The 18,864-nt window shown below is 34.8% G+C and overlaps 1 protein-coding gene across 4 annotated transcripts; it reads left to right on the forward strand.

Moving 5' to 3' along the window:
- The first annotated feature begins 603 nt into the window (after window positions 1-603).
- Window positions 604-10,411, forward strand: LOC132306821 (uncharacterized). 4 transcript variants are annotated; one of them, XM_059804392.1, is made up of 6 exons: window positions 622-745; window positions 962-1,014; window positions 3,172-3,344; window positions 8,587-8,685; window positions 8,781-8,932; window positions 9,791-10,411. In XM_059804392.1, exons 3-6 carry the CDS (start codon window positions 3,174-3,176, stop codon window positions 10,176-10,178), a joined length of 810 nt encoding a protein of 269 aa, XP_059660375.1. In that variant the 5' UTR covers window positions 622-745; window positions 962-1,014; window positions 3,172-3,173; the 3' UTR covers window positions 10,179-10,411. The 4 variants fall into 4 exon arrangements, with proteins under 4 accessions (XP_059660373.1, XP_059660375.1, XP_059660374.1 ...); XM_059804391.1 differs by lacking the exon at window positions 962-1,014 and adding an exon at window positions 2,323-2,456; XM_059804390.1 differs by lacking the exon at window positions 962-1,014 and having other exon boundaries at window positions 604-745.
- Window positions 10,412-18,864: the final 8,453 nt, after the last annotated feature.

Below are 18,864 nucleotides of genomic sequence, written 5' to 3' on the forward strand. Positions count from 1 at the left end.
GCTAACAATTTTGAAAAAGCCCAAATGTATTATTATCTCAATTCTCTTATTTTTCCTTTCTATTTATTTTTTCCAATCTTCATTTTTCTTATCCCTTTTCTTTTTAACAAATGTAGTTGGAGTCTTTTACTCACAGAATCACAATGCCACAAAAGTTGATATGGCAAGTTAAACGTTTTTTAACGTCCGTTTAGAACGTATTAGACAAATTAGTACAAAAAAATTGACAAAAATAACTTAAGACAAGGACATTTTTTAGTTTTTTTTTTTATAATTTTAAGAACACTCCCAATATTTTAAAATTTTTATTTATAAAAAGACAGTCAAAATCTATCCACTTTTCAATTCTTTTCCTTTCTCATTTTTTAATCTAAGTCACATAAAATGAAAGTGAAGCGAAAATGATTTCAGAAGCGGGAGCGTGAGAACGTAAAATTAAATCATAAATAATAAAAATTTGAACGAGAGCTTACGCGATGTATAACAGCGGAGGCGAAAATCTAAACTTACTAAAAAAAAGATCGTATGAGTTAACTTTTTACCATGCCTAAATTATCCTGCCCGTCCATTTTTTTTTATCTTCCGATTCCCTCCTTGGTGGGTGAGATTTAGTACGGTTCGAAGTTTTGGGTAATTAACCGGGTTAGCGTCTCTCTTTAACGTATAGTCGCTCTTCTTGCATAGTGAGGAACTCAGATCACGATCTGTTCTTCTGTCTGCCAAATCCGACACATCTCTATCTCTGGTAAGCACTTTCTCTCTCTACATATACGTGTGTGTATATATATGTATCCATTCCTTTCTTCATTTCTTTCTAAATCTGTATAATCTACGATTTGAATTCTGTTTGTGATGAGGGCTTATTAGGTTCTCTCGTTTAGATTTCGAATTTCGTTCTGAATCATATTAAATATTTGTGCTTGCACTAATTGCTCTTAATTCTGATGCATTTCATTTGCAGAATCGTCCATCGTGGGACATAATTTTGATTTATGATATAGTAACCTATTTGTGGTTAGTTTTATATATATGTTCCAGTATTTATCACTGTATGTTGGATTTAGATATGTTTTAGAAATATTTGTTGTCAGAAATTAGAGATCCTTAAATTTCCATCTTTAGAGCTACCATATTTCTAGGACTAAAATTTGACCAGAGGATTAGATGGAATAGTTCTCTCTGTCGTCCTACTAGCAAAATGGGTACGTTCTTTTTGTGCTTTTGAACAGTCACTCAACAAGTTTAATTTAAAAATAACATGGACTAATAAATAAATCATTGAGCTGCTTCTTAATAGTTAACTGAAATCACATTTACCCCATAGTTTACTTCTACGGTATGTTTCATACTAGCAGAAAGAAAATCAAGAAGCATTTCACAAGTAATGTCACTTCTCGCAAAACTGTCCACAACATATCCAAAAGTTGATTGATTCAGTTATGTCTTAAAAGATAGTAGGTTTGGAGTATTTTCAACACTTATTTTCTCTTGTGCAGAGGACTCTTGATAACTATTGTTTTCGCTACTCAGAAACTATCAAAAGAATCTTAATGTCTGTTTAAAGAGCTACGGAAGGAAAGGGGTGCAGTCTATCCCTTGGCCTTTGGGGAGGAGAGGGAAGAGAGTAAAATATCCTCTGCGCAGGTTTTCCTGCTTCCTGCGCTCTTCTAAAATTTTCATTTTATTTTTGAAAATACAGAAAATGCAAACATAAATTAAAAAAATTGAAAAAATGAAAATATTAAAAAAAGGTCCTAAAATAATATTTTATTCCTCATTAAAATTTTTTAGCTTACTACTACAGCAATCAGACGTGTCAAAAAGGAAAAACACCTGTTGAAATGTGTACCTAAGCTAGAATTTTTTTGTAGCATTAACATTTTTAACTGCCTTTTGCGGCTGCCAAGCATCTTATGTTTAGACAACCATCTCACCAAATCCTAATTATGTTCCATGGAACTGGGCACATATAGTGAGTGCAGGTATTGGACCTCCCTAAATCCCTAAAATGGCTTGAAATGCATTCAAAACACTTACATATGACTACTTTCCCACGTAGACATCTTTTGCCTACATTAAAACATAATATACTACATAAAGCTGTAAGTATGATGCTATTATTCCTTAGAATAATTCTCAAACTGCAATTTAAATAAACTGTAATAAGGTGAGAAAAGGGGAAAATTCCTCCATTTCAGAAGTAGAAAACCCTTCTTTGCTGTTAAATTCAAACCTTTTCTTTTCTTTATCATCACAATTGGAAGATCCAGGTATCTTTTTTTGGCTACTTGATTTGGACACATATTTCGTACCTATACGCAGGTTGTATTATGTCAGTAACGGTGAGTTGGGAGGAATAGGAGAGTCCTGTAAGACAAATCCTAACAAGAGTTGCTTTGTAATTTTCACCAGCTAAGGTTGAGAACTGAGGAACTTTGGGATCTTTATTTGTTAGTGTATGTTTCCACTTATCGGTATTGATCACTGAATATTTCTTTTATTTATGTATTAATTGTGATTTTATTTTGCTAATTAAAAAAAAATTAGATTGTTTTTTCTACCTAACTTTACAGAAATCTGCAACCCGGCATCTAAAGTTGTTTTTTTTAACAATAATTTTAACATTGTAAATTGTTATGGAAGTAAAATAATATCCCCATTTACTTATCAAAATAAAAAAATATCCCCATGTTTACATTAATAGTGTAGATAGATTTTAAATGTAATTCTCTGTAGAAAGAAATAAGTGAAGTCCTGTACAAAAACCAGATGTCTGAACCTTTTCTAATGAATTTTGTGTAATATCATGTGATATCTCAATCTATGTCTTCTAATGCCTCAGTTTCAGTTTTTAACTGTTATATATGGTCTCTATATTGCGAAATTGGGAGGGTGATCCCCTCATTCAGCTCATCTCCTGGAGCAAATTTTTTGCATGACCTTATCGGCATTTCTTTTGATGATTGACCTTGTTTGCAATTTTATTGGATTCTTAAAAGTTCTGAGATTTACAGTTAGCAGTCATAAGCATTAACCTCCTTTGGATTTGAAAGAACCAAATAACAGATGCTTGCTGCCCGAGCTCTCTCTGTGCTTTGCTATATATATAGATTTTTTTATTTACAGCAAAGTTAGCCCAATGATATTTCCTCTTTTCATTTCCTATTACAGAAATGTATGATAACCTGGGAACACAGCCTGGGGTGCCAAGACCACCAACAAACCCACAGCCAAATCCATTTGGTAATGCATTCTATGGAGCTGGTTCAGGTCTTATAAAAGGTGGACTGGGTGCTTATGGAGAGAGAATTTTAGGATCAAGCTCCGAGTATGTGCAAAGCAATGTAAGTAGCATGCATGGTTGTGATATTCCAAGCTCCATCTCATGTTAGCTAGGTTGGGTTGTGAAGGATGTCAGGTTATTAACCATCTGAAGTTTTATGATATATACATGGTTTGGAAGATCTTTTCCATAAGGTATTTTGTGTTGCATGACCTTTTTTGTTGAAAATCCACGTGTTATCTGTCGTGTCTAAATGGCTTTTAGGGGAAGCCCTCAGCTTGTAGTCGAACTCTAAATCAGGCAGTGACCTTTTTGAATGATGTGTTAGGAAAATGCTGAATTCTGGTTGTCCTTAATTTTGAAATTGACTTTGTAAGTTAATCTTTTAGACCCAGTTTGGTTGAGGGTAATGGAAGGAAAGGAAAAGAAAGTTAATGGAGGGAAATGAAATATTATGTTTGGTATGAAGTTTTAAAGGACAAGAAAGGAAACAGAATTAGGAAGGATACCAATTAGGCATGATGTGTTGGTTTTGTTATCCTCCCAAAAATGGGAGGAAATGGAAGGAAAGGCTACCATTTTTAATGAAACTTTGTTAATACCAAATTTGCCCGTATTTTTATAAAAGAGAATTTATGGAAATGGGTATCGTAGTCAATTCATTAAAATAGTTTCCTTTCCTTTCTTTTCCCAAACTTGATTACTATCATTTCCTTTCTTTTCCTATATTAGTCAACCAAACACGATAAGTGGTTAACAATATCCTCTCATTTCATTTCTTTTCTTTTCTCCCCTGACTGTTATACTTTTATTTTCCACAATAGGGAAAGTCAACTTCCTTAGAAATTGAATTTGTCCATTCTGTTTTAGATAACGTTCTATGTGATAAACGAATACCAAATAAGTTAAAAGAAAAATTTTCTAGGACGATTATTAGGCCAATTATATTATATGGACCAGAATGTTGGGGCGCTAAAAATAGAAACAAGAACAATATATTCATGTAGCTGAAGTGAGAATGTAAAGATGGATGACAAGAGTGAATAGGAAAGATAGGATTAGTAATCAATAGTGAGGGTAAAGTTGGAGTGGTCTGATGAGTGATAAAATAATAGAACATGGACTTGGGTGGTTTGGTCATATACAACGGAGACCCATGGATGCACGTGTAAGAAAAGCTAGATTTATTTGCATAGAAGGCAAGAGACAAATAAGCGTGGGATGAAGTAACTAGAAATGATTTTAAAAATTAAATATAATAAGAAAGATGACTTGTAATAGAAAAGAATAGGAAAAAGATATAAATTCCATTTGTATGGGATAAAGGCAAAGATGATGATGATGTTTTAGACAGCATTGTAATAAACAAGTTATAATTTAATATGAAACATCACCATAAGCATTATAGAAAATGAAAAAGAGTTTTCCTCCCTTCTTTTTAAGGGCCCATTTTGTTAGTTTTTTTTATAGGAGAAGCAAGTCTTGCAATTTCAATGGTTGGTGCCGCAAAGGTGGACCTTTATGCGTGAAACAAACAATGGTTGGTGGTGCCATCCTTTATGACTTGAATTGGAGCCACCATTATAGACCTCCTAAAATTGAGCCATGTTTGTTGAATTCTTAGCCAATATCCAACAATTCTCCCCCTTGGCTAGAATTCACAAGTCTCAACGTATGAGACTCCCACTTGCAAATCCACAAGCAGTCCATTGGCCTTCCGTATACCAACTACGCATAACCCAAACCAAGTTATAACACAAACTCCGCCTTCATTCCACGGCCAATTCACATGTGTAGCTGAATGAAGTCAACACGATTAAGCGACTCTGAAAGGGGACCTCAGTGAGATCCCTTCACAAGCAGGAATTTCCAACTCTCCATTATTTGTCTGGAAAACACGCCACCCCCGTCTCTTTTGCATCCACCAATGAGACATGTCATAAAATTTTGCTCTCTGTGGATGTAGGTGTGTATTGCCGAACCACGAAAGCTTGGCGTGTGATCTTATTGCCTGCATCTTTCTTAACGTGCTTGTTTTCTTATCATCATTCCTTTATATTTGTGGGTCGTGATTGGGGCAAATTTCCCAACAATTGCTATTAAAGCCATATGCTTACACTCAAGTTGTTTGATAAAAAATTCTTGATGTCAAATTTTTTATATGGTGTTATTTGTCTTGGACACTTGTGACAATCATAGCCGGTGATATTGCTTCACAATTTAAGGTGGAGAGGTTTGATGGCAAGGGTAGCTTTATTCTTTGGTAAAGTGAAGTGAAGGACATCCCAGTTCAACAAGGCTTACATTGCGCTTTAAAGGGAAAGGATGGAAAGTCGGAAAAGATGGCATATCATCATTGGGAAGATATAGAGCTGCAGTGACATAACACTATTCAGCTTTGTATCGGAGATAATATCATTAGCAATGGTAATGGGGAGAATTTGACACCAAAATTGTGGGAGAAGTTTGAGAAGCTGTATTTAGCAAAGAGTGTCACCACAAAACTCAATCTGAAGCGTGATCTGTATTAGCTGAAGATGGAGGAAGACAAAATTCCCTTGGAACACATGTTTGTATTTCATGGTATTATTGATCAACTTGCAAAAGTTGACGTGAAAATTGAGGAAAAAGACAAGGCCCTATTACTTCTTACCCCCCTTCCGGATTATTATGAGAACATTTTGACTTCCATTCTATATGGAAAGGAAACATTGAAGATGGAGGATGTTTAGTCTACTATCTTATGTAATGGTAAGAGGAAGGACACTGGTGATAGGAGCCACAACTCAGCCATGGTTGCTCATTGTCAGGGGAAGGTAGGCGAAGGTACAAAAATGCCCTCCACTGCATTGAATACACACTCCACACAGAAAACGCCATTTGTCACCAAAATAACCCTGATCCATAAGGTAAGATGGGCCACGCAGACAGATAGGCCCACATGAGCGAACAGTAAAATGGACTGCATTGGCCCGAGGGGAAAGAGAGGCCCATTAACCCAAAGATTGGAGACCAGACAATGGAAAATAGGGTAAGACAAAAAATGTATAAATAGAGTAAGAAGAGAGAGGAGCGACAGAGTATTTGGTGTAAGAGAAAAACTTTCCATCAATAGAAAGAAAATATTCTTGCATCTATAGCAGTATAACAACAACACGTCTAGATCAACGGGAGGAGAGGACAAGCAATGCCATAGATGTGGTGAATGGGGCCACATCAAAAAGGACTGTCCACGTGGAAAGGGAAAGGAAGATGGCGGTAAGAATGATGTATCTATCGCATATACTTCAGACGAAGACTTTGGAGATGCTCTCATAATTTCCAAAGGTAAGCTTCTTAAATGGATATTAGATTTGAGTTTTACGAATCGTATTTGCTTTGTGAAAGAATATTTTGATTCGTTTAAAGGACTTGAGATAGTTCTTTGACTATACCCAACGGTGACAAGTGTACCGTGAAGGGTGTGGGATGGTAAAAATCAAGATGTTTGATGGAGTGGAATGCACTTTGGGGGACATTCCTATGCACCAAAGTTGCGGTGTAATTTGATATCCTTAAGCTTGTTGGATTCCATAGATTGCAAGTGCTCCATTGTAGGGGGAGTCCTGAAAATTACGAAGGGTTGCATGGTGTTGATGCGTGGAGAAAAGAGTGGTGGATTATATCGTTTGGTGAGGGGTACCAATGGTACTCAGATTTCGATTGTTGATTGGAAACGGGCACGTGAAAGCAAGATCTTGCGATAGGTCTCATTGGTGGATGCAAAAGAGATGGTGATGACGTGTTTCCAGACAATGATGGAGAGTTGGAAATTCTTGCTTGTGAAGTGGTCTCATCGAGGTCTCCTTTCAGAGACACTTGATCGTGTTGACTTGGATCAGTTGCATGTATGCATTGGCCGTGGAATGAAGGTGGAGTTTGTGTTATAACTTGGTTCGAGTTATGTGTAGCTGCCATATGGAAGGCCAATGGCCTGCTTGTGGATTTGCAAGTGGGAGTCTGTTGTGTTGAGACTAGTGAATTCTAGCCAAGGGGAGATTTGTTGGATATTGGCTAAGAATTTAACAAATATGGCTCAATTTTAGAAGGTCTATAATGGTGGCTCCAATTCAAATCATAAAGGATGACACCACCAACCATTGTTTGTTTCAAACATAAAGGTTCACCTTTGCTGCACCAACCATTGAAATTGCAATGCTTGCTTCTCCTATAAAAGGAGAAGCATTGCAGGCCATTTGGATATAGAACTCAAGGTGCACAATTAGAGAGAATGTGGTAATAACCCTTGTTTGAGAGGTTTACTTTCATTGTATTTGAGGGGACACTTTGTGTGAGAGAGTTCTTGTCTAGAACTTTGTATTTCCTAGTGGTTGATTGGGTACAAAAGGTTTGCGGGTTTAGAGGGAAATCTTTATGTAATCCTCTATCTTGTACGGTTTACAATCTCTATGCGGACGTAGGTGTGTATTGCCGAACCACATAAACTTGGTGTGTAATCTCATTACCTGCATCTTTGTTAACGTGCTTTTTTAACTTATCATCATTCCTTTATATTTGTAGGTCATGATTGGGGCAATTTTCCCAACAATAAAAGCTTACTTTCTCTTCTGTCTTGTGATATTCTTTTCGGGGATTGTTATTTCTTTTCTTGAAAAGTAGCATGCAGTAAACACCTTTTATCTAGTAATTTTGTTTTTTTTAACATCTAGACAAAGAAATATTATCTTAAAGATACATGTAAAGGCTATTAAATTGCATGCATTTGGCATTTAAATGAGTCCTCAGAGAAAAAAAGATTCTTATTTCAAATTTTCAATGCTAACAGAAGAAAATGAACTCAAGGTCTGTGTAATGTAAAATGCAGATGAGATATTCAATTTTTAAGGGATCTTCTGATGCTCTTGTAGTGGATATCAAACAAGCAAATTATCTTCTCCTAGCCACAAATTTCTATTTTCACTTGCACCCAAAATCTTCTTTTTAGCCTTGAAAGTTCACCAAATCCCTTCGACTCAAGGTGCATATGATTCCTACCAGGTTCATTACTGGGGTGGAAGTTGCAGCAAACAAGTATTTAAAGGGTTTCCTTAATTAAACATTCCAAGTAGTTCAAAATTCTAAGTCATTCCATCTCCATTGGATGTTTTGTGGGTGGACAATAGTGCTGATGAAGCAAATCATTTATATAGGACTTGTCTGTAGGCTTATGATATTATATATACGAGACATGGAAAACTGATATATATTTTTTTTATATATGGTTTTGATGATTTTTCATTTACAATTATTTCCTAAATGAACAGATAAGTAGGTATTTCTCTGATCCCCAATACTATTTTCAAGTCAATGACCAGTATGTGAGGAACAAATTGAAGGTGGTTCTTTTTCCATTCCTGCACAGGGTAAGCACTAATTTCAATAGAATAATTTAAAATTTTCGCTGTTGCATTCATTTATCTTATATTACTTACTCTTTTCTTATTCCTCTTTCGTCCAGGGCCATTGGACAAGGATAACTGAGCCGGTTGGTGGCAGGCTTTCCTATAAGCCCCCTGTTTATGATATAAATGCTCCAGACTTGTATATTCCATTCATGGCATTTGGTACCTATGTCATTCTTGCTGGGATCTCGTTGGGTCTTCATGGAAAGTAAGTATTAGCCTAATTAAAGTTTCATATATTTTTATGAACAGCTTTATCTTTTATTTAATAGGCGTTTCAAAATCACGTCAACATGAAATGTTTTCGTTTTGATATTATTTCCACTCAAAATCTATCAAAAGAACTTTGGTTGCTCCCCTAATATCATGACCCCATTTGATAGTGTTTGCAATGTGTTTGTTGCAGAAGCAAGGCTTTTCTCAACATTTACCTTTTAAATTGAGAAAAAAAGAAAAAGAGAGGCTCTTCTCCATTCAAATCTTTGCATTATTTAGATTTTTATCATATTGCGTCAGACACTGCATGAAAGGAGGAAAAAGGGCATCTTGCTTATTATCTAGTTGAAAAACTGAGAGTGAATTGCTATGGCACCAATTGGTGAAGCCATTTGGAAGTACTATGGGAAGAAAATAAGTAATGATGTTTTTTTTTTTTTTTTTTTTTTTTTTTTTTTTTTTTTTCGATGGATTCTGCTGCAATGCTTCATTGTTTAACAAACGCTATCCAGATGGTCTATCCAATGACTTCGTTTTCTCTAACTAATTTTACAGTTGGCATAAAGGGAACATTAGTGATTGCTGATTAGGGTATTAGAGATGGCCTCAAGCCTTATTTGAAGTAATAGTCATTTTGGGATCTGTGTATGATTCTGATGTGCTATTATTTGGTGATGGCCCCTCTTTGTCTTTTGCATAACAATCTTGGAAGTTCCATAATAAAAGAAATCGTTTTGTTCAGCATGATCTCTATCAAAACCACCCCCCCAGCGCGGCCCCCCCCCCGCACGCGCGCGCGCGCGCACACACACTCAGTCTTCTATCTATAACGTTAATTTCCATTTTGCAGGTTTAGTCCTGAAGCTCTAAACTGGCTTTTCATCAAGGGATTGGTAGGCTGGTTTTTGCAAGTTTCGCTGCTGAAAATGTCATTATTTTCATTAGGTAGTGGGGAGGCCCCCTTGCTGGACATTGTGGCATATGCGGGGTATACTTTCTCAGGAATTTGTCTGGCTGTCCTTGGAAGAATCATGTGGAGCCACTCATACTACTTTCTGATGCCATGGACGTGCTTATGCATGGGAATTTTCTTGGTGAAGACAATGAAGAGAGTTCTTTTCACAGAGGTGAGGAGTTATGATTCGAGCAAGCATCATTACCTCTTGCTCTTCATTGGTTTGGCTCAGTTCCCAGTTTTCATCTGGCTTGGCAACGTTAGTCTTAATTGGCTTTTTTAATATTACATTTCTTTGTTGTTGTTAGAGAACGATTCTGTCTTATGACAGGCCTAAAGTTTTATGGACAGTTTGTCATTTTTGTTTGATCTCTTGTATGGTTCTGTGAATATTCAGTGATCTTATTCTATTGGATTAAACAACTAGGAAACACTTTCAAACATTTATGGGCTTGAGGTGCTCCAAGTTGTACTTGTAAGATGTGTCTAATGGAATTTTTGTGTTAGAGAGAAGAATCTTTGTTCAGTTCCATTTTCAGAATTTCCATGTTCTCTGCGCTAAAGGTACGTGTATTTCTAATTGTTGAGCTAAGAGAACACCATACTGGAAATAGATAATGAAAACATTGTGTAAGATTCTCCATCGGTGAATACCCAGACAACAAAAATACAAAACAAAAACGGTTGCCAATCAGTTCAGAAAAAAAATTACTTTCTGAAGTACGAATTTATAGTGCATTCCCCCATTTATATTTCAATGGCATTGTGTGTGTTTGCAGATAATCAGCAATAGCTGAGGAGTGCTGACCATAGAGTTGTGACAAACAAATCCACTGCAAGAACAACAGTTGCTAGCTTTATTCATCCTTGTAGTGACAACCACATTGAACCTGCAAAAGCACTGGTTAAGAAACGCAGTCCTAAGCTCTACAGCTTTCATATACAAAGATTTTGTAAGCACCTATATAGCAGATACCCATGAAGGAAAACCGCCATTACAACGCGCTACGAGCTCCAACATTAAGTATGTTTATGCACCCATGATTTAACATTGGATAGATGGTTGGAATGGTTGATAGTTGATGCATCATCATTCCATGTTTGAAGTGCTGAAAATGCTTTACACAATCCTTAATCAATCTGACATATTTGAATTCAATGAGAAATTATCTATTGTTATGAATTGATCGCAGGAATCAAATAATGCGAGTTGCCTATCTACCAATCCTCGAACTCCCGACCTAAGGGTTGATTATACAAGCCAATTCCTAAGCCCAAGAGGGTTGAATAAAAATGCGGGACACAGTTGGTGTTCCTACATGTTACACTTGTGTGGAGTTTATCTAGAATTGTATAGATTCATAAAGGTGTAGCGTAACCTAATATGAAATGTCTTAAATATTCTATCAAAGATTCTAGGACATAATTCTGCAATACTCTTGACGGTTCGATCATTGACACTTGTACATAATGTAAGGCTCTTGGCCTGTAAATAGGATGAGAGCCAATATGCCCCACACCAAGCAACAACTAAGTTTTGATTTATACAAATTATTTCTCCCTCACTTGTCCCAATTCCAGCTAACCGATTTACCGTTTGAAGGGTTCTTGGAAGGTCTAACAACCATTTTTTGAAGGGATTGTTAAACTACAAAGATGTTATTCATTCGAATATGATTACAAATGTCCACCATTTACTGCACATGCATTGAATGTGGATTTAGTTATTTTGATAAAAAATACAATTTCATAAACGAACACAGTATTTTTAGAAAATTTGGTTTCCCATTATTTTTATAATAGTTTCTGATTTTAGAGTTAATAGTGAATGAAATAGAAATTTACCGCTATACTTTTTGAGTTGAATAAGAAAATAGTGCTAATTGTTTTATATCTACTTACAAACCATACAACGACGTGTTGGGGTTTGATTTGGTTGGTACTGATATGATAAAACTTCAATGCATTAGGATAAGTAGTGGCTTAGGAACCGTCTTTCCCCTTTTATGTCTATAGATAAATAGCAACAATTCTACACAATCTATTTAATGTGTGTCTACTCTCTCTCTATATGTACATATCAGCTAGTAAAACATTTCAGATTATGTATGTCATGCATCTCCCCTCTTTGAGATGTAAGAGATCAAATATGATATATCTTTGAAAGTGCTTACATGTGTAATGCACTTGAGATTACTCAACACTCTTGCTTTTTATTGATGCTGATAGTGAAACTTTTGTACAGGAGAAGGATTACACTTGAGTGGTGTTTAAGTGGTGTCTAACCAAACATTTAATGGTTCATTGAATTACACATACTCTTGTTTAATTCCACCTTGTCTTCCAACATTTATCACATTAAGCACCTAATCTTACCAAAACAAAATTGTGGTTAGAGAGCATTATGTACCTCCAACGTGGATACAAAGTGCTTTTTCGTTGGAATTATTTCTCAAACTCATCATGTTTCATTTATCCTATATACTCTTATTCTTGTGCGTGTCTATATATATAGATATATATGTATATATAAATATATACATATAGTAACTGAGGGTGACCCTAATCCCAATCCCTTTGGGAGGAAGACTAATTTATTCTAATTAAACTCACAATCACTTCTAAATCACGGGCATTTGTAAGCTATGGACGGGGAGACTAAAGGCTCTCAAAAATGAACACCAGACCTCTTGAGTGTGCCCAAATATTGTACTATGATGCCCTAAATAAATGTAAATAAAAAATTATTATATGATCCGGGATTGCATGGTCTCGATCAATCACAATTTATCACACTAGTAAAGTATATCAGGTTTATTCAATTTTTTACTTACGTGGATTGGTTGGGCCTATATAATAATTTTTTTGATGCCAACAATTGCAAATCTTTTAATATAATGATTCCAAGTAATAATTTTAATTTTTCAAATATTTTCTAAAATAGGTTAAAAAAATATATATTTTCTAAAATTGTCTAATAGATAAGACAACTCAAGATATTGAATTTTTAATAACATGATAGAAAAATAAAAGCTACTAATGCAGCAATGCTTAATGAAGAACTTGAATGAATTATGTCTTTTTTTTTTTTTCCATCTAGAATAATAATTTTTATTTTTATTTTTTATCAAATCTATTCTTGACAATCTCGATTGGAAGAATGATATGATAATTGTCCCTTTCGTTTCCCTAGAAAATCTAAGAAATTTATTGAAAGTAGATCGAATTCCATTTAAAAATGCATATCATGGATCAAGCAAATCTTGAGTTGATTGATCCATGTGTTGGTGCGGTTTCTTTTTTGTAAGTTGTTGATTACTACGTGACTTTGCTTGTAAAGTTCAATTTAATCATGAGTTCTGTATAACTTAGATTATATATATATATACACACACACACTATTCTAATACAATAACAAAATCATTTAATACTAATCTTAAAAAAATGCTCTCCACCATTGGATTCTCTAGTGTTATATTTTTGGCGGTCATGAAATGTCCTTCTAACTGAGTTGGATGAATTACAAACTTTATGATTATTTTAAAACTTTATCAGCTAATTAATTAAGAAATTTGATGGCACCTTCATATATATTTATATATATGTATATATAGATATATATACATATGTAAAGATAATGATATATTTGTGTATTTAATTGAAAAAGACTTGATTTACGAAGTTTTAGATTTTAAATTTGACTACTACTATGTGTGAGTAATTTCTTTAGATTCACGATTGCGAATATAATTCAAATTTTACTCAATCTGTATGGAGAGTCGCCTTATGCAGATCTCATAAATTAGACGGGACAAAACCCCAAACAACTCTGTTATCAAAATAATAAAAAATATATGAGTAATCTGAATCGATCTAAAGTTATGATCTCTTGTACATGTTTGACAACAATTTTGGTACCACCATAATATAATATAGTTCTTGAAATGGCCACTAATGTTATCCACCCATTGCATACAATTAACAATATATTCCAAATGGGTCACCTTTCAAAAAGAAAATGTATTTCAAATGAGTCAATGGGTTTCCTCCATTTTAAAGTCCGTCTATGTTGACTTTGAGATGTAGAAAAGATAAATCTATACTCATTATTTGGAGACTAGGGAGTCCATCCTATATTACATGTTAGTAAAAAGCTAAGCTACAAAATCTACTTGGGATGATTCTGGTTCCCAACACCTATTCTCTCACCATGTGTGTGTGTGTGTGTGTGTGTGTGAGAGAGAGAGAGAGAGAGAGAGAGAGGGAGAGGAAATGATGGAATGAGACAAGGCGGTCATGGAATCAAAGGTGCAACTTGAAACCTTGTCAAATTGGACCACCATTACTTTGTTTATTATGTTTTGCAGCCTTGCATTATACAAACCTCATATGGGAATGAGAACATGTAATAATTTAACTCCATGAGTGATTGAATATGTTAGCATTTATTTACAAAACCTGAAGAAATAAATTGGAGAATATGATTGTTCCTTGTCTCTTTGTATTTATGATCCCACTCATTATATTTACAATTCTTTGTACGTAGAAAAATGACCTATCATTTGCATCACTAACTCGTCTAGCTCATTCATGCATAGCTAGCCTTCATTTAATGACCATTAAGAAATCTTAATTAGCCTTAATTGTAATTTTCCTTCTTTACCCTAATCATAAACATGTATACAGATACCAATAGATAAACATACATTTATCAATTTTTGTTCGCGAGACTTTATGCAACCCTAATTCATAAGGAAATGATTAATTTTTTATTTTATTTTTTGACTTGGCAATGGTTAGTCTTTTTTACCCTAATCATAAACATATATATATATGCAAATATCAATAGATAAACATACATTTATCAATTTTTGTTATCGAGACTTTATGCAATCCTTTTTGACTTGGCAATGATTATTGGGGTTAGAGAGTTGGAGGGTACAAATGGAATTGAAATGAAACTGGTGTGTTTCGAACACGAGCGAAAGGCCCTAAACAGTACACGTCCTAGTGTTGAGCTAACACTGCGCCTGCTAACGAAGTGTTTATTAGGAAATGTCATACTAGTTACAGTTATCAATTTTTGTTTGAACAATACTTATTGATTCATATTAATAGTAAGTATGGTATAAATTGTAATGTCTGTGTGTGGTGCAATTTAAAAGGCAAAAGAAAAAGATAAAAGAAAAGGAAAAAAAAAAAATGTTTGGGATCCACAAGTTTAAGTGGTCATAAGACCACACTTTTTTTTCCTTTTTTTTTTGTTCTCTGTCTTCTGTCTCGCAGCTCTCTGCCCGTTTTTTTTTTTTTTTTTTTTTTTTTTTTTACACAATTAAGCTTGATTTCTCCCTCATTTCTTGGCGGATTTAGGTGTCGTTTGAGGCAAAACGAAGCCCACGACGAGCTCTACGCATCCATACTAACAATTTCAGTTTTGGTGCTCATTTGTGCATTTGAGTTTAGAGACCTAATTTCAAGGGTTTTGTTCAATTTAGAGGTAGGGGCTCTTAATCCATGTTTTTCTTGCTCCATTGTGAATTATATCTCTCTTGTTGTGACAAGCATGTTTAATTTGAAAGTTAATTGTTTCAATGATTATATAAATGATGTTTAGGAAAATTCATGATTATGAATATGAGTAGAAAAGCATGCTTAGAGGTTGTCTTGTTGTGTTTAATGTTTTGATAATTCATTTGGAGATGTTGAACATGATGTATGCTTAATTTTGTGGTGTAAAATTTTGTGTTGTCTTGTCGTGTTTAATGTGTTATAATTCATTTAGAGATGTTAAATATGATGTATGCTTAATTATGTGGTGTAAAATTCTAAATGCTATAATATTAAAAGCATGGGATATATATACATGTACATACCATTGGATTTGCATGAAATGGGAGAAATTGTTCTTGAAATAAATATGGGGAATTTCAGGGAAGTGTTTTTGATGAAATGGTTTTATGCGAAACCCGGTCGTTGCGGGGTTACCAACGAGCCGAAGGTTAATATAGCCTAGAGGGGACTAGGGAATCGCCCTAGCGTGGTTGAGCTAGCTGGGCCCCATAATGACGCCGCGGGGTTACCAAGGGTCAGGGACACTAGCCAATCCTCCTCTCGTGTCGCGGCGGGGCTACCAAAGGGCGGGCTGTATTAACGGTTTGGAAATGATGTTTGGATTATGAAAATGGGGAGCGACATCGGCATGCATTTGCATTCCATGGCATTGCATTGTTTGCACTTGAGTTTAGTTGAAATGTTGTATTATTCCGACACTGTATGATCCCCATTCCTATTGATCTATTCTTTGTATAGATTCATAAGGACACAAGATGCGTGTCTTAAGTGCTACCTACTGAGCTTTATGCTCACCTTATTATTTAATAATTTTTTTCAGGAAACGGGAAAGAAGTGGCGGATGATTTTCCACCACAGGCCTAATTTGAATTAGAAGACTTCTTTTGCTATTTTTGTATTAAGTCCCATATTTTTGTAAAATCTTAGTTTGTTATATTTGGTATAGAGATTTGTGAACTCTTGTTATTGTAACTATATTTTGGGACTGTAATTATGATAATTTGGATTAAACGGTATGTAGATGTTTTACCATGAGATGAGCTACGTTGAGGTATAATGAACGGATGGATGAGATGTTGGAGTATATTAATTTTATTATAGTTGGGACAGGTTGGAGGTGTTTTGAAAGGCCAAGAAGGGTCATTGCATTTTTTTTTTATTTGAGCAGGTGGTTGTAGTCCCTTTTTTAGAGGAGGTTATGCCGAATTTTTTTTAAATTTTGACATCAGCTAGAGTCGTTACATAGATCTCATTAATAAAGACCTAAGTATTCTAGTAAAAGAATTCTTATATCAATTCTTTATCGAACGCCTTTGAAACCCACGTTGGAGAGTTCCTATTATCCTTGGAGTTCAATTTCGAGCCTCCATAGTCCTCTCCCCCTAATCCCCAACATTCTATCCATGAAAAAAAAAAAAAAATTGAAGTTAGAAAATCGTAGCCATCTATTTGAGTTTATGCTTTGACCTAGAAAACATATGTTATCAAACCCACTAGCACTTGGGCAACCTTAAAATAATTGTTTAGTGACATGCTCACATTAATTAAGCACAAAACACAGAAAAAGATTAATATAAATAAATCATGATTAGTGCCGGTAAATATCCCATTAATGACCACCGAGACAACCTTTCTTTTGGAGTAAAGCAGCATTTAGGTGAATACTATAAATTTCTAATCATTTCACCTTTGTAGCTCTTCTCAAGTTTCAACCCCTTTTTTGTTTGTCACTCTTCATGACTAGTAAATTCGGTTTGACGTCCCTCATAATTCTTAATTTGGGAGGAAAATAAAAAATAAACTTGTAGAAAATATGAGGAAATGATTAGAAATTGATGACAATGGTCAATTGATGTCGCTTAATCATGTGATTCCAAGGATAATGTTGCATTGTTTCGGTGCAAAAAGAAAGCAAACTCATGAAAATATTGTAGTGGCTAATGAAATTGGTTGGAAGTGCACTTCGAGTTTGATTCGAAGGACTATGTTTGATTGATTTGGTGAAAGAAAAAAGCTAGCAAGTTTATGAAAATGTCGAATTTGTGAAAATGTTGTAATGAGGTAGGGAATTAGTTAGAGAAGCACGTCTTCAATTCAAGAGAGTATTAAATAGGGTTCATGACCCGTAAAGATAGAATAAGTTAAAAAATTATCCTGATAAAGTATAGTACTAGGTTGAACGGGTGACATCTAACGAAAAAGCTACTTAAGCTGTTAGGTGATGTTAACCAAGTGTTTTTAATTAAATTCATATGTTTAAGCTGTTAGGTTACGCTACCTACCTATTTTTATAAATTCAAAATCCATTCTATTCATATACGATCATGAAATAAGAACTCGGTGACAATAGATATTAAGGTGAGCTGTGAGACCGACCAGGGCAACATTGGTGGTGAGATGGTAAGGTCCAATACAAAAAATTACTAATGAAATTGGTTGCAAGTGCAGTTGGAGTGGATAAGTGTAGCAATCGGGCGGTTGTCATCTAATAAAAAAATTACTTAAGCTATTAGATGGTTACCTTAGATTGATTATTTTTCATCCAATTTAAACGTTTAAACATATAAACTTCTAGGTTATATGCTACGTACCTGTTTTTATAAGTTTAAAAATCATCAAATTTTATGTATGATGTGAAATAAGAACTCGTGACAATATGTATTAAGGTAAGACGTGAGATCGATGGAACAACATTGGTGGTGAGATGACAAGGTCCAATCATCTCGTGCTCTCGAATGCCACTCGATGGCCATCAATTGGCTCGTAGTGCCCATGAAAATCTCCTTTGGAAATCAAAAGAGCACGACAATGGCTCAAAGATGGGCAGTGGAGATTGAGGGGTTGGGTGTCACACCTTTTAGCAGTAAAATCATGGTTGATAAAGTTCTTTTACATAGAGATTGGTATGTAAAAGAGATGATGGGAAGATAAGAAGCAATTTTCATAGCTGGACATCATTTTGTTGGCCATCCATCAATGGACTACCAAGGAAAAAAAAGGGCACTTGGAATGATAAATATAAACTCACATATTATCTTTCAACAAATTTTTTTAGCCACCTAGGGCTATAGCAAATTGTATAACCTTTACCTTCTTCTCTATATAAGGTCAAAAATTATATCACGTCATAAATAAATAAATAAATTTATGAGTTACAGATTATAATTTCGAGCAATTTCTGTAGTGCCTTGGTGTTATAACATTTTTTTAACGTACTTGTGTCTGTTTTTAATACATTTATTCTATAGAATCAAAGCTCTATGGCAGAGGATCCGGGGCTCTCTAATCGGATCCTCTCTATTTTCTAGATGAGGGTGTAGGAGTCATTATATCAAATATTTGTGTGCTTGTTAGTAATATAGGGAAGTAAGAGGGGTGATCCTTACAAAAACAAGGGA

This window comes from Cornus florida, unplaced genomic scaffold (genome assembly GCF_030987335.1).
Source record: "Cornus florida cultivar Cherokee Brave unplaced genomic scaffold, ASM3098733v1 CherokeeBrave_3.0.0_Hap2_Chr05, whole genome shotgun sequence".
NCBI lineage: Eukaryota > Viridiplantae > Streptophyta > Magnoliopsida > Cornales > Cornaceae > Cornus > Cornus florida.